Genomic DNA, 15,936 nt, shown 5'->3' with positions numbered 1-15,936 from the left:
ATAATACTATATTCAATAGAATTTAAATTATTGAAATATATTAAGTAATTAAACATTGTATCAGATTTTTAATAATAGAAGTCCTGTTTGGGGAATAATGAATATAATAAATATTTATATGCAACTGAAATGGACTAGAGATATTATTCTTTGTAATTTTCAAATGAAACACTAAAAGAACATTAAGTCATTATACAACTATATTATCTTTTATGTATACATATCTCACAGGAAACATAGTTGCATTTTAAATAAATAGAAACATAAAAATAAAGTATGCCCTCCAAAAAGCTTTTTAGACAAAGAAAGCTAGAGAAGCTGAGTAATTTTATTACTATGTAAATCTAGAACCCGAATGCTTTATAAACCAATGACTAAAAAGTTGTAAATTTTAGAAATTTAAACAAAGCATAAAATATATCTATGAGGGCAGCCTAGGTGGTTCAGCAGTTTAGCGCCACCTTCAGCCCAGGGCCTGATCCTGGAGACCTGGGATCGAGTCCAACGTTGGGCTCCCTGCTGAAGCCTGCTTCTCCCTCTGCCTATGTCTCTGCCTCTCTCTCTGTGTGTCTCTCATGAATAAATAAATAAAATCTTTTTTAAAATAATAAAATTAAATATATATATATATGAAAAAGGCGGCTATAATTTTAACAAATGTGCAATGACTTCAACAGTGCTTTTTTTTTTTTTTTCTTAAGAAGCTTCTGTCTACTTACAAACTTTAAGAACATGTTTAGGTCAGAATAAGCTAATAAAGGCTTCATGCTATAATATTCCTAATGTAAGTCCACCAAAAGAACAGATTCTCTGTCTCCCCTTATATCTTTGGGCTTGGCAACCAGTACTACTTCAAAAGCAGCAAATTTTATTCAGAGGATCAACAACTCAGGAAAAAATTACACTAAAAAGAGCCTAAGGTTTCAGTGAAAAACTTAGTAATGTTTTAAGGTATAATTATCTACTAAAAGCATCTTAAAAAATGACCAAAACATAAAGAAGCATATATTATTATTGGTTTAAAAAGATTTTTTTTTTAAATTTTTATTTATTTATGATAGTTACAGAGAGAGAGACAGAGGCAGAGGGAGAAGCAGGCTCCATGCACCGGGAGCCCGATGTGGGATTCGATCCCGGGTCTCCAGGATCGCGCCCTGGGCCAAAGGCAGGCGCCAAACCGCTGCGCCACCCAGGGATCCCGGTTTAAAAAGATTAAGAAAGGATTAAGAATATCCTAAATTAGTACAAATATCCTTAGCATACGTTAACAATTTTATATATATTTCATTTAGGATTAAAACCATAAGGTAGTTATCCTTGAGGTGCAAAGTAAAATGTGGCTTTAATTAATAATCCTATTTTTATTTTACTCCCTATTAAGAAAAAGACTAAGTATTGATTTTTTTCAAAAAATCAATGGGCCATTGTTAACCCCTGTCCTGGACCAAAAACCTTAGGCTTCTAAAACCTCTTTAACTACTGTACTACAAGTAATATAAATTGAGGAGAATATCAATGAAATGTGTCTTTCTCACATGAATTAGGATTTTTAAAATTTTTTTTTTGAATTAGGATTAAAAACTAAGTTATCTCATCATAGTCAACTCCCAGGTCATAATTAATTATATCTGACAGAATGGCTCTGTCATGATTTTAAAAGAAAACAATTACTTTCTGACAAAATAAACAAGACTGGGGGCTGGAATTTCAGGCTTAATGGTATTGGCCACAAGACAGCACCTCTACAGATAAAGAAAAAAAAGTTAAGGTATCTGGTATTTCTTGGTTTTGAATGTTCAATAGATTGCTAATGCCTAAAAAAATTACATTTCATTGCACAAAACCATTTTTTTAGGTAGGAGAATTTCAAACAACCATTAAGTGAATAAATAAGTGATGAACAACAGGAAGATGAGTAAAATTAGATACTGATTTAAAGAAAAGGACACTCGAAACACTTCCCTGAAATCATGAATGGTGCAGCAGACAAACTCAAACACTGGCATTACACTGATAAAAAGCATGAGAAATCAAGGGGATTCTCTAACTCATCCTTTCAATAAAATTCCTTACTACCTGGCACAAACTGTATGAAGATTGCTCACTCAGCTAGGAAACCCCTATTGCACTCTTGATGTTACTTCTCTCATTTATGTCCCTTGGAAAGAGGTAGTGACTAGGACAGATCATCTGCAGGATTTTTCTAATCCTCCCAGTACCAACAACAAAGGAGGCTTCTTACATTTCTTGATTTCTTTCTTTGGACCTTCTTTCTCACCTCTGTTAATTCTGCATCCTCTAAGCCTAATCCTGGTATGCTATTAAACTATCTCTCTTTTTTCTAATAGTAACTCTTAGAAGTTGCTATAAGAGCAAAGCCAGACACAAGGGAGGCAGCTTTATATAGTGCTTTTTAGAAGGCTGTTAGAGGACCACACACATCTACATGACTAACTTAAGTATTCCACAAAAAGTGCTTATTTCTGATGTGAGGTGTATTGTGTTCACAATGCTCTTTCAATGAATATGTTACTATATTTTTAAGAGACAAGACCTTTAAGACTAGTTCCAGTTTCCTGGATAGCACCATCCTTATCTTCATTAATGGTACCTAGGAGTCTCCGAGGAAACATGAGTTTTCATTTTGACAGAAATAGCTCATTTTATTTCTGCTTATAGGTTAATGGACTTGTTCCTCCATAGACCAGGGGTTAGCAAACTTAATCTATAGAAGTCCAGAAAAGAAATACTTTAGGCTTTGTGGGCCAGACGGTCAGATGCAATAATATGACTGCCACTGTAACATGAAAGCAGCCACAGAACACACATAACATTTGTTTATTTTACTTCATTTATAAAAATAAGCATCAAGCTGAATGGATTTACCCCATGGGCCATTGCTAACCCCTGTCCTGGACAGAAAGCTGTAGGCTTCTAAAAACTCTTTAACTACTGTACTACAATGGTAATCAAATCACTATGCTATTTGTAATTAAAAGTTTAAATACTGAGAATCAGTCTTTCTTCCTGGGATGTTCAACACTATGCTAGGTTCTTCAAACAGAAGAATAAGGAAAAGAGCAGGTATGAGAAGAAAGAGGCTAATGGTTTAGAAGAGAGTTTTTGAGGTCTCTATCGCTTGGCAACAGTAAAATAGATTTATATACTGATATGCTTTACTGACATGGCCATTGTCTTCTAATTCTGACTTAACACCACAAGTCTCAGTTCTTTAAGTCTCCATTCTCACTGCCTAACCCCCAGATCAGGTGAACCTTCCAAAAGTGAATGGGTAAGTTCATATTCTGCTATGATTTCATCATCTGCTAACATTTTTTTTTCAAAGGAATATCCTTATCTTGGTAAAATCTACAACACAACAAAAATATTGATGACATTACAAATAATCAGGTAAACAAAAAGGCAAGCTACAGAATGGAAGAAAATATTTGTAACTTGTATCTGACAAATTAGTTACATCTAAAATATCAAAAAACCTGACACTTCAATAATAAAACAACCCAATTTTAAAAGTGAACAAAATATTTGGACACATTTCACAAAGAAGATATATGTATAACCAGTTAACACATCAAAAGATGCCCATCTTCCTTAGTTCTAAGAGAAATGCAAATTTAAACTACAAATAAGATAAAAAATCACTGGGTCCAAAACTTTAAAGGCCAACAATAACAAACGGGGTCAAGAATGGGAACAAGCACAATTCATATACACTGCTGGTGAGAATGTAAAACCACTTCTGAAGACAGTTAAGTTTTATTAACAATGGCCCAAATCTGGAAACAACACAAACGCCTATCAGATGAATGGATATACAATATACATATGCTTATACAATGGAATAATACTCATCCCAAAAAAGAATAAACTAACTCATGCAACATGATGAACTCAAAAGTATCACATCAGGTGCAAAAGGCCATGTTACAACTGCATTTATATGAACTCCTAAAACAGGGAAAACAATAATGACAAAGAATGCAGCGGCTGCCTGTGGCAGGGGTGGAGGAGGGATGGATTACAATGGAGGCAACAAAGAATCTTTTGAAGATGATAGAAATGTATGTCCATTGTAGTATTTCACAGATGTGCACATCTGTTACAACTCATCAATTGTAGATGTTAAATGGATGCAATTTATCACACCTAAATTATGTATCAATAAAATTGATTTAAAAACAAAGAAAAAAAGACTGGTCAGGTAAAAGTCTAAGTAGATGGAAGAGTATGAGACAATACATGGAATTCCTACAAAATATAAATCAAGATTTTGGAGAGTGATATTTGTTCTTTTGTTTATGCATTTCATTTCTAAAAATACTGTGTCATCAAAGTAGTATATAAAATGAAAAAAAGTTCCCCACTCCTTAGAGATAACCACTGTGTTCTCATGAATAATTTTTGTGTATGTTTTTCTAAGACAAGTGGATCCCTCTCCTCATATAGACTTTCTAAAATTTACTTTTGTTTATTAACTAGCTTAAAACTTTTCATATCAATAATAAAGATGCATCAAGTTCTAAGTATTATACTATGTTTATGTAATATTTCTTTTAGGAGTTCTCTAATAATAGGCATTTAGATTGCTTAAGGTTTTCAAAATTACAAGCAATGCTACAATGAATATCCATGTACATATATCTTTGCCAGTTTGTAAAATATGTAGATTAACAGCTGTCAGCATTTTTAGTCTATAGTTCTTTTTTTTTTTTTTTTTTTTTAATTTATGATAGTCACAGAGAGAGAGAGAGAGGCGCAGAGACACAGGCAGAGGGAGAAGCAGGCTCCATGCACCGGGAGCCTGATGTGGGATTCGATCCCGGGTCTCCAGGATCACGCCCTGGGCCAAAGGCAGGCGCCAAACCGCTGCGCCACCCAGGGATCCCTTTAGTCTATAGTTCTAAACTGCCCTCCAAAAACATTTAATCTTCAGACCTTTTCCAATAATAGACATACTACACATTCAAAGAAAAAAATATCTCAACCTTGTTTTTAATTTGCAATTTAAAAAATTGAGTAAAGTGAACTATTTCCCTATGATTGCAAACCATTTTATTTTTTAAACTCTCAACTTTTCTAGTTATTAATCTTTATCTTACTGATTTGAAGTGCTTATTGTGGCAAAGACTGATGACTGACCTCCAGTATTCATCCTTTCCTCTTCCTTTTCATATGACCTTCTCCTCACTGAATCTCAGCTGGGCTTATGTCCACCTAGTTAGGGACATTTGCTAGCTAGCCTGTCCTGCAGCTAGAAGTTGCCGTATGACTATGTATAGGCCCACAGGAGGTGGGAGAAAGTGACAGGCACATGTCTCAAGTCACAATGTGAAAGATACAGGCTAACTGTTATTACAGTTTTTAGCAATACCTCCCCTTCCTGTTTTTCAGATAAAGTCAATAACTAGAACAGTTACCATGGACCAGCAGGGAAGCCACATGTGGAAGATAACAGAACCAATCCATCTGCTAGGGATAGCTCCCATTAAACTGTTTGAGAGACATGCAAACTTCTCTTTTATTTCAGTAAGTGACTGGTGAGGGGCTAGGGGGATGGTGTCCTCCACTGAAGAATCCAACCTAGATTTCAGTTAATGCATATATTAATCAGGTTTAACTTAGAATCTTAAAAATGTTCATATTCAAAAGTAGATAATCTAGTCTAGTACTTTAGTTAGTTCTTCACAACATGGACAAGCAAAAAAACAAACTGGATATCTCAACCAGACCCAGTTATCTTCTCTAGTTATCTTCTACAAAATGCCTAAAGCATATATTATGATTAAATAATGTTAATAATAATGATAGCAATGATTATTTATGTAATTGAATTATTATTGCCAGGCACTGTTCTAATTGCTTTGCACATTTTAATAGATATAATCCTCACCATAAACCTCTACTGACCCTTTGATAAATGAGGAAACTGATACACAGGGAGAGAAAATAACTTGAAAAAGGTCACACAGCTAGTAAGCAGCAGAGTGTAGATTGGAATCCATGAAGTCTGACTCTGGAGTCTATTATGCTACACTGCCTTTCATGGAGATTTAAGAGAGAAAATACTTTGCTGTCACAAACAAATTAAAGAACAATTAATAACATGGGTAAATTACACACATGCTAAGTGAAAAAAGCAAGATACAAAACTCATACAGTAGCACAAAAGTCACACATCATGATCCCAAGTACGTTTCAGAAAAGTATATAATTGTATGCATTAAAAAAAGACAGGAAGGAAAAAATTAAAAATTTCAAAGCGAATATCTCTAAGTGATGAAATTACAGATGACTTCACTTTCATTATATTTTCTATTTCTAAACTTATATTCCTAAGAATGGGAAAAGCACATTCTAACTTTATCAAAAGGAAGAATATATCCCCAAACTTATTAACACTTCTTCCTTTTAGCTATAATAAAGGATTTTTACTGCTTCAATAAAAATAAACATTTACCTTCATTTATATTTACTTTGTGTTGCACTCTTCCCCCCAAAAAATAAAATAGAATTCAGTATTTTTTTTTGTACTTAAAAATAACAATGAAGAACAATAAAGGACAAGGTCAAGGTTGCTACAAAAAGACTCTTTGTTTAGATAAATGAAAATGATCTGCCATAACACAGGGCATTGAAGTATAGAATCAGATCCCTTATACCCTCATAACTGTATTTATAGTAACAAGGAAAAGTGCCTATAATGTAGCACAAAATGCTAAGACTAGTACATAAATATATATAACCTTTTTTAAATACCAAGACTAACTCTAATAAAAATCACTGAAAGTACCATCTAAGCCTCTGTTTTTTAAAGTAAAAAATTTAAAAGCCTCCAAATCATTTTTCTGCTTAATAATGCATAGCTGTTATAAACTGCTTAATAAAAAGGGCAATAGGGTATAGCCAGATTTAAGACTTTCTCTAGAGCTGACCACATTTTCAAGTTAATAAATTCTGTAGTAAAGCAGATTATCTCAAAGAATACCTTCTTTGTCAATCCTTGCATAGCAATGAAACAAAAGAAAACCTTAGAAAAATCAACTCACACATTACTTTTTAAACCTCTAATGCATTAATGAAATTAAGAAAGTCTTAAATTCATCAAAAGACTATCACCTATGATATTTACATATTTTATATTTTAAATATAGATACAAATTTGTCCTTATTTCTTGTCTATACCAGTTTATTTTTTACATGAGCATTTTATGTAATTTTATATATACTTTTTCAAAGCATATCCTCACCACTGACCACAGCTAATTTCATACACAGGAAAAAGAAAAAACCACATAAATTTTCCTGCTTTACCAGACCTTATCTAGAACATCTCCTCTGAGATGAGCTACATATTAAAGAATTTAATTATCAACAATACAGGCATCATTATATCAATTTATTAGTCTTAATTTATAAGAGGATGCTGAGATTAACATAAAAACTGTGAAGGAATTGTCAAGTTTCATAGGAAAAGCTTATAAGATATAGAACTTTAAGGCTACCTGAATTCAGTCTCCCAAGTGACTTATCTGGGCACTAAGCACAGCTTATTTTATTAAGTGTAACTGCAACTTAATTCAGAATATAGGAGGAAATCAACTGCAAAAAAATGAGTCCACTAAAAGACTACTGAGAAGGAAATTAACCTTTAAGATGTGTTTAAAAAAAAAAGTAACAGGTTACACTGAAGATTTGAGAAATTCTTAGATAGTAATTGCCTTTTTCAAGTGTTAACTTCAAAACTTATCTGTCACTTACATCACTTGAACCTTTTTTATTTTGCACAGAAGTCTATAAATAAGAAAGAAAACCACCCAAATTTTTCCAACTAGGTTCTAAATTATATACTTATAATTCAGTTTTTAACATTAATTATGATTACCAATTATGCCTGCTGAGTTAAGTATGCTGAAAATAGTCTCATCTGCTGAAAAAGCTACTAATAAAATCCATAAAATACTATCTTCAGTGAATTTTTCCACCATGTCTAATGTTACTTGGTAGCCTTGAAGCACTAGTTAAAATTCAAAAGAGAAATAAGGATTCTCAGAGCTTCATATAGGAAATAAATGTGGTTATCTACTATGGCACCACAAAGTAAAGATGTAGAAAACAGTTAAGGAAAACTACCTAGGCTTAGAATTAAACAGTGCCTGACTGCAAGTTTCCTTTAATCCACAAAGCTATGCCTCTGCTTAAACAGCCAATTATTACCTATACATGTGTACAGAGGCAAACACTTATATGCACTAAAACATATATATGTAAAAATGTATATATATAGTTTGAATGTTTTATATAAACATATTTTGTGTATATATACATTTTCACGTGTAAATATTATACACTTAAATTTTCAACTGAAGCAGCTAAATTTGGAAACAATTATTTCTGAATACTTCATTTTTTTAGGGAATATTAAGACTAACTTTAACATCTGAGTATATAGTATCCAAATTCATTTATCTAAAATTATCTTACTACTGTTAACTATAATGTAGAAATTAAACCTTGCAACAAAAATATTCTAGTGGAATGTATTACAAAAATCAGTGTCTCTACCCAATCCTTTAAGTTCAACTTCAGCCCATTTTCAGGATTTTTTTGGCCAATTTCATTTACTATGGAACAGGTATACACTGTCCAACCGATTGCTTGTTTTGTGCTAATTATCACAATACATTCAATTTGGCAGCATCCAGCTACCACAGGCCAACAATCAGAAAAAAATCCAAATTTCAAGACAACATTCTGAATATTCACCCACAGATGCTAAAGTCACCTTCATCTTCAGAACTGTGTAGAGTTCATGAATGCACATATTCTTAATAACCTGCAAGTGGATTAAGGATGGTATTTTACAACAAAGGCTCTCTTACCAAGTTTTTCGAGTAGGTTAGGTTTCATAGAGGAAAATCATCTACTGCATCATTTTATGCTCCATTTGACAGAAGTAAAAAAAATCCAAAATGGATCAAAATTAAGCTTTTTTTTTTTTTTAGCAAATCTACTACCAGAGACCCAAAGGGCAACAGTGATAGCACTATAATTTTATATGCACAAACTGATAAATCCTCTGTTCCTAAAGACTTTGGGTTAATCTGAGAGAAATAGTGAAAGACATTAATTGAATATATTTGCAACTAAAAAAAGTATCACTATTTCAACACAAGTAAAACTGAGGACCCTAATAAACTCCTTTGCTTTTTCAAATTATAAATGCAAAAGCAAAAGCACTCTAAAATCTCAATGTTTTATTGCCTTCTCTTTTAGTGACCATTTTCAAGTTTCCCTAAGATTTGCTAAAGATAATTATTTTCATCAATATGCATATCTAATACTTGTTAATTCTCTGGAACTAATAAGGATTTTTACAAAATAGGAAGAGTCAATAAAGAGCCCATTACACTGCACATCCTTCCACCCAAAGTGTCAAGTGGATTATCATCTTTATAAATGAAATGCAGTTCTAAACATGGATAAACAAAATCACGGTGAGCAAATGTAATGCCTTCAACTGTGTGTTTTTTATACCAAAATTTTCTTCATTGTATTGACTTAAATGTTATTAATCTACATTCTGAACACAAGAAAGATGGATTATATAGAGAAACAGAAACCAAAACAGTATAAAATACTGTCTTTAAGGGACAAAATAGGTATTTAAGTGGATATGCATTAATGAGATTTTAAACTATACCACCTCCTCTGAGCATTAACTACTTAATAACTTATATTTATAGATATATTAATAGGAAAAAGAAAAAACTTGATATAGTTATTGATAGTAGTAGAGAGCCATGGCACCCTGAGTACTGCATTTAAGAGTATAGTAAGTCTGTTTCAGGTGACAGACACCGAAGTGAAATATAGAACACCCAAAAGAAAGGTTCTCTAGAAACACACCATTAGAAAGTATTTTTGCCTTTTGCCTTTCCTGCAGCATGTTCAGCGAATTCAAAGAAATTAAGGTTTAAACAAAATAACTTTTTTAAAAAAAAATCAACATTTCCTACATGGTACAAGTGCCAAAGAATAACAGAATTGCCCGACACATTATAAGAGAACACTAATGCATAAACATTTGTTAATCCTTTTAACTACCTATCAGTAATAGACATGCTCAAAAAAAATGTAGAATAAATGTTGAGAGAAACAAAAAAGGGGAAAGCAAGTCAAATTTTCCTCACACACAGGACATATCCTATAACAAGTGCTCTTATGCATAGTTCCAAAGAAACCTATCTCACAAAAGAACAACAATCATTGTTACCCATTATCTGCTGCATTCAAGTTTTTTACCACCAAGATTACAGAAGGCCTGCATACCAAGTTCATCGTGCAAACTGCTGCCGCCTACAGCAGATGCATTGTCATGTGAGGCTTCTAAGTGGACACTCCCATTTCTCACCAGCAAGGAGGCACTAGCACTGAGCACTGCAGCCTGGGAAGGGGGGCGGGGCTGGACTCTGACCTGGGCTGTGGACTGCTGGCCTTGCTGACCATCTTGAAGGCTAGGAAAAAACATGGATTGGGGAGACATTACAGGGAAGAAAAGAAAAAAACAACAGCTAGAATGAAGTCAATATAGAAAACTGATTTCGAAACATAACCTGATTTTTTTTTCAACATAACCTAAGAAAGAGCTAACAAACTTTGTAAAATACACAGATTATACTGGGCCCTTAAATCTTCCAATCCTTAGAAATCTGATTCATAGTGATGAACACAGCAAACATTTAATGTACATGTAAGCTAATCAATCTGTGACTTTTTCCCACAGCAAGCCAACAAAATTCTAGTACGAGGACAAAGAAAGCAGCAAAGAAATACAAGCATGTTAAATATATGTGGGTTGTAGCTGGTCCCTGACAAATAAATCCTCTTTTTCAGTTTAAATATGTACTTTTATTTATAACCTTTATAAGAATTTTAGAATTCTTCTTTCAAATATCCTGGCATCTCGGAGTCACAATAAAACAAAGGTTTTATACACTTGAGAACCAAAGAATCTTTATCAAATGCAACCAAAGTGACAATTTTGAATCAAAGGAAAATCACAAACTAATGCGAGAGAAGCAGAGTAACAAACACCGACTCAACCAAGTGAAATACAAATGATGCTGGGATGCTGGAAGAGTGATGAATTTATTAAATATTTTTTCTGTGAAAAGCCTACATATTTTTTAAAGAAGGCCACAGGCTCTGTATACATGCTACTACCTTCCTCTGATCCATTTCATTGTTTCAATAACAAGAACCCATCATTTTAGAAAATCTTAAAAGTAATTTGAAAACCAGTCATTTCTCAGGGTTTATTACAGTCTTTTTAAAATCTTAGAGTTTTTAAAATACTTAGTATTTTGTTTTGTCATTTATTAAAATTATAAAAATCATCTAAAAATCTATGATTAAGAAACTATTATATTAACTCATTTTATATTTTAGATGTTTATTTTAAAATATTATGAATTTTAATGTTCTTCATATAATACTCAAATTTAAAGTAATGAAACTCATGACTTATTATATGTCATTCTCTACATGAGGTTCAAAGTAACTCTGCATTGTTATTAAATTACACTTTTAGAAAAAAAAAAGAATGCTGCTTAGGAGAGCCTCATTCAATTACTCTATCATTTTCTTGAGTATCAACTTCTAATGTTTTGAATTCAATGCAATGGCTTCTATGATGCCTATAAAACTTATCTGCACAGACTGTGAAAAGAGCTGTAATTTGAAGTAACCATATAATAAAAGACTAAGTAGAAAATATTGCTTATGTTGCTAAAGCCTGTGGTTATGGCAACAGAATATACTCTGGAATTACACTATCTGATACAGTAACCACACGTGACTACCTAAACTTAAATCTTAGTTCCTTTCCTCCACACAAAGTAGCCTGTGGCTGCCATAGCTAAAACCTACCAGAGTGGGCAGGAGCTAGTATCAAGTGTCCACCACACTGGACAGTGTGAATTATACAGATATCCACCACCACAGAAAGTTCTATTAGCCATCACTATCTGGAACATTCACATTTCAGGCTTCTTTTAGAGCCAAAGAAAAGTATATATTCTAGGTAGGGCAGAGGAATATACAGAATCCATGAAAAAAAACGAAATCTAAACAATGCTGACTTGTCGATGCTTACTTGTATTATTTTTTTAAAGCAATTAATGATGAGTGTTTTAACTTCTTTGGAGTAGAATCTTTGTACAATCAACATAAATCAAGAGATGATCTTGGAAACTAATTAAATATGGTTGTATCTTCTATACATACATAATAAGTCTGCTATTCTTCCTCAAAAATCTATCCAAAGTTATCCACAAAACCTTACATAAATGACCAAATTTCGCAAGGGAGAAAATTCTAATGAATAAAACCTTTAAGTAGTTCAAGTACTAGGTCCTTTCTGATTCAGAAGACAGAAGAACTTTATACGATATGTACTCAACAAACAAATTTTCCTATACTTTTTTTTTCACTTAAAGTCAAAGGTGGTATATAACAGTAAAGATGTATTTTACTGTGAGCACATTTGAGAATACAGTAATCCTCAACCATATCCAAATATATAAAAAGGTTTTCAAAATAACAGGCAACACATGGAAATCAACTCCAGAATAAAGAAACCAAAGAAACAAGTGAAAATCTGTGTGGCCGTCAAGTTTCTGAACATCAAAAGCTAGGCATAAATGTTACGTCCCTTAAATTCCTGATTTCAAAATCCTTCAACAACAAAAAAGTCTATCATTTTTGCAGAAGTTGGTAGGAACACTACTCCTGGCAGGTTGTACTTTATCTAACCAATAACTTACAGGAACTAATATTCTTTACAGTGCCAATTATATATCAAAACTACCAGTTTGAGAAAAGGTACTATTTTACAACATAGTAAAAGGAAAGGTAGAAATTTAGGTCTAACTATTGCCTATTAATAGCATCACTGACATGCAATCTTAGTAATTAACATCTCCAATTTAAATGGTAGAAAAAATATAGCTGGTCTTGGTCTCCGTCCTCTGTACCACTTATTTAGTATTTGGCACATTCTGCCTTATATATATGTTGGTTGTTTTTGTATGTGTCTCCACAACTAAATAATAAACTCTAAGAATTTGATCACATTATTCTTATGAATAGCCAGATTCCAAAGAATACTCAAGAGTATCTTGAACACAGTTCACAAATATTTGGTGGATTTATTCCTGAGCATCACAAAATGGTCCCTATAAATTTCTAACCATGGATTCTGTTTTTATTACTATGACCTTATTTGACTCCAGATCTTTCAATCCTATAATATTTAAAAAAATAAACCTAGGAATATAGTAAATATTTTTTCCCTTCCCCAAAATGCACTACTTTCTTTTCATTCCAGTTCGTTAATTATTCTAAAAGATACCATATTTGGGTTGATAAAAATAGATAAATACAGAACTAACTCAATATTAGTATCATAAAATTTTTAATATTGATCTTTGCTTTTATCTCTAGTAACTGAGACGAACCGTCAAGGTCTATAAAACCTACCTACAAAGCTAACTTAATGAAAAAAAAAACCACATTTATAAATAATTATGGAACAGGATAGTCTAACAACTATAAAAAATATTTGCAAATTCCCTTTGTGAAGCAATTTATGATTCATTCACAATCCTTGGAGACATATATTTTACCAAGTTGCTTTTGACTGTCAATCACACTATTCATTAAAGTTTAAAATAAGTTAGTATATTTTACAGGTATTTACATAAATAATTAAGTTATTATTACTCCTATTCCATTTCCTTTAGACAAACAAGTTTTCAACTCTTCCATGACCCTGCCACCCTATATTTACTTAAAGTTGAGATTACAGAAGTCAAACTGAAAATTAACACCAGTATTCTCTACCTGAATACTTTTGCATTTAAAAAAAGATTTTCTCAAATTGGTGTTTCTTCTAATTTCTCTACATTAAATTTTATCTTACTTCATCCATGATGAAGTCAGCCTATTTAAGATACATGCAACCTTTATACTGGAAAGATCCTGAAACCTTAGTGAAATCTACATGCTGACTACTAGACTTTCTGAAATTTCTAACATTAGCCCTTTACAAATAAGCTTCATACCATATCCTCATTTAAATGGTGATGTATTTAAAACCCTACAAAATTCTACATGACTGGCTAGAGTTCTTTAATATTCCACCAGGCAAAGAAAAAAAAGTAATTTGTCTGCATTTGTTTGGTGAGTAGGATCCAGCAGGCTTATTTGTGGCAAAGAATGAAAGGGTTTGTAAAGACTAAAAGGAGGAAGCTAAAAAAAGGATTAATATCAACATGGAGTAAGAAAGCAAACATATTTAAGGCAAGTATTATTCGAGAGGCAAAATGAAGCGGTTAGAAAAAAATAAAACAAAAAATAAAATGAGATGCTGAGCTCTTTCTGTAGGTTGGGACTCCACCCCCAATCCAGTAGCAGAAGGAAAAATTAGTTCAGGGAGCAAAGGAAAAGAGGAGAAGGCACGTAGAAAAGGAGGGTTCACAAAAAGCAACAGTGCTCAGAAAAGGTTTTTAGACCAAATGTTTTTTGAACTGGTGCCTTCCCATTTTTATATTTTAAGTGTCAGTTTAACTAATCCACACTACTTTTTACAGAATTATGTATTACTGCAGGATTAATTAGGAACATGACCTACAAAAGATGAAGTTCCTGACTGTAATGTAAAATCCAGAAAAATAAGCAAGTCTTAAATCCCAGGGGAATGTAAAAGGAAACATTTTGCTACTCTCAAGAACAAGATTTTACCAAGGGAAGAAGTCTGGCTTTTGGAATCTACCATGCATTAACAGGAGTTATGTCATCAAGTGCTCTTCCTTTTGAATGTCAAACTAAAATGTAGGAAAATAATTTGGTAATGGCGTTTTTCAACACAGAGATGAATAAAAGTATATGACATCATGCACTGCTTAAGCAAGCACAAGTAGAACATTTTTGTCCATATTTGTATTCTTAAAATAGAGCACAAATATTTTGTCTCATAAGACACAATGGAGAATAAAACACTAAAATTTTAATGGAAAACTATTCCCAATATTATAAATAGATGCCTTCTTAATTAGAAATATTGGGAAAAGTAAAAATGTTTTTTCTTCAGTTCTATGCAGAAGTTGAGAAATTCAACACAGATATACACAAATACATACACATATATCCAATTGACCATATTTTACTATAAATGGAATATTTTATTTAGTTCCATGTAATTTACCAGGTCCTAGTGATTATGAAATAAAGGACACCAATTTTTAAGCAATGCAAAATACATATTTTAGTGAAATAAAATAGCTGGTTTATCAAGCTCAGGTCAGTTATCAGTATTCCTCAACAAGCTCACCACTCAGTCCATATTTGTTCTTATTAAACTGTCAAGATGTTGGGGAAAAGATGCTGCATTAATATTAATTTGGAGTAGGAAAAAAATGAAAAGCTGACTTAAGGCCTCTATTTACATTTATATAACCACTCTAAAGTAATTTTGCTATTTAAAATTTGCTACACCAATCTGATCATTTTGTTGAAAAAGTGCAACATAAGGCATGCATAATGCAACAGACTCATAATGACATGCAGAGAAAGCTCCAAGAACTTAAAAACCATAGGAGAGAAACTGGGGAGAAAAGAAAAGCCTTATTTGAATGCTTTCTTCAGACTGACAGAACAGGTTAGAAGGTCTGTTAACATGCATGCTAAGCTTGGTGGAATTTTAAAATACCATACCTTAGGGGTGATCCGATGAGCAATGTAGGAGGGGTAGGGTTACTCCCTGCATTGTGCCGGCGCCGTACTGCCTGGCGCCTAAATGTGCTGCGTTCACGGCGAAAGGATACTGCCTCCTCGCTGGCCTGTGCTGCTGCATCA

At 32.8% G+C, this 15,936-nt stretch overlaps 1 protein-coding gene across 14 annotated transcripts in view; it reads right to left on the bottom strand.

The window, feature by feature from the left end:
• PCNX1 (pecanex 1) overlaps window positions 1-15,936 on the bottom strand; it is a 163,730-nt gene that overhangs the window by 77,582 nt on the left and 70,212 nt on the right. For 9 of the 14 annotated variants that reach the window (XM_038545108.1, XM_038545114.1, XM_038545110.1 and 6 more), the window contains 2 exons: window positions 15,796-15,928; window positions 10,351-10,535 (listed from right to left, as the gene is read on the bottom strand). The exons of 3 other annotated variants lie outside the window; for them this stretch is intronic. In XM_038545108.1, the coding sequence (XP_038401036.1) occupies window positions 10,351-10,535; window positions 15,796-15,928 (318 nt within the window). The remainder of the gene's footprint in view (window positions 1-10,350; window positions 10,536-15,795; window positions 15,929-15,936) is intronic. 2 more of the 14 variants (XM_038545109.1, XM_038545112.1) reach the window with 1 other exon arrangement.

Source organism: Canis lupus, chromosome 8 (assembly GCF_011100685.1).
Source record: "Canis lupus familiaris isolate Mischka breed German Shepherd chromosome 8, alternate assembly UU_Cfam_GSD_1.0, whole genome shotgun sequence".
Classification (NCBI taxonomy): domain Eukaryota; kingdom Metazoa; phylum Chordata; class Mammalia; order Carnivora; family Canidae; genus Canis; species Canis lupus.
This window is presented reverse-complemented; position numbering and strand designations above follow the sequence as displayed.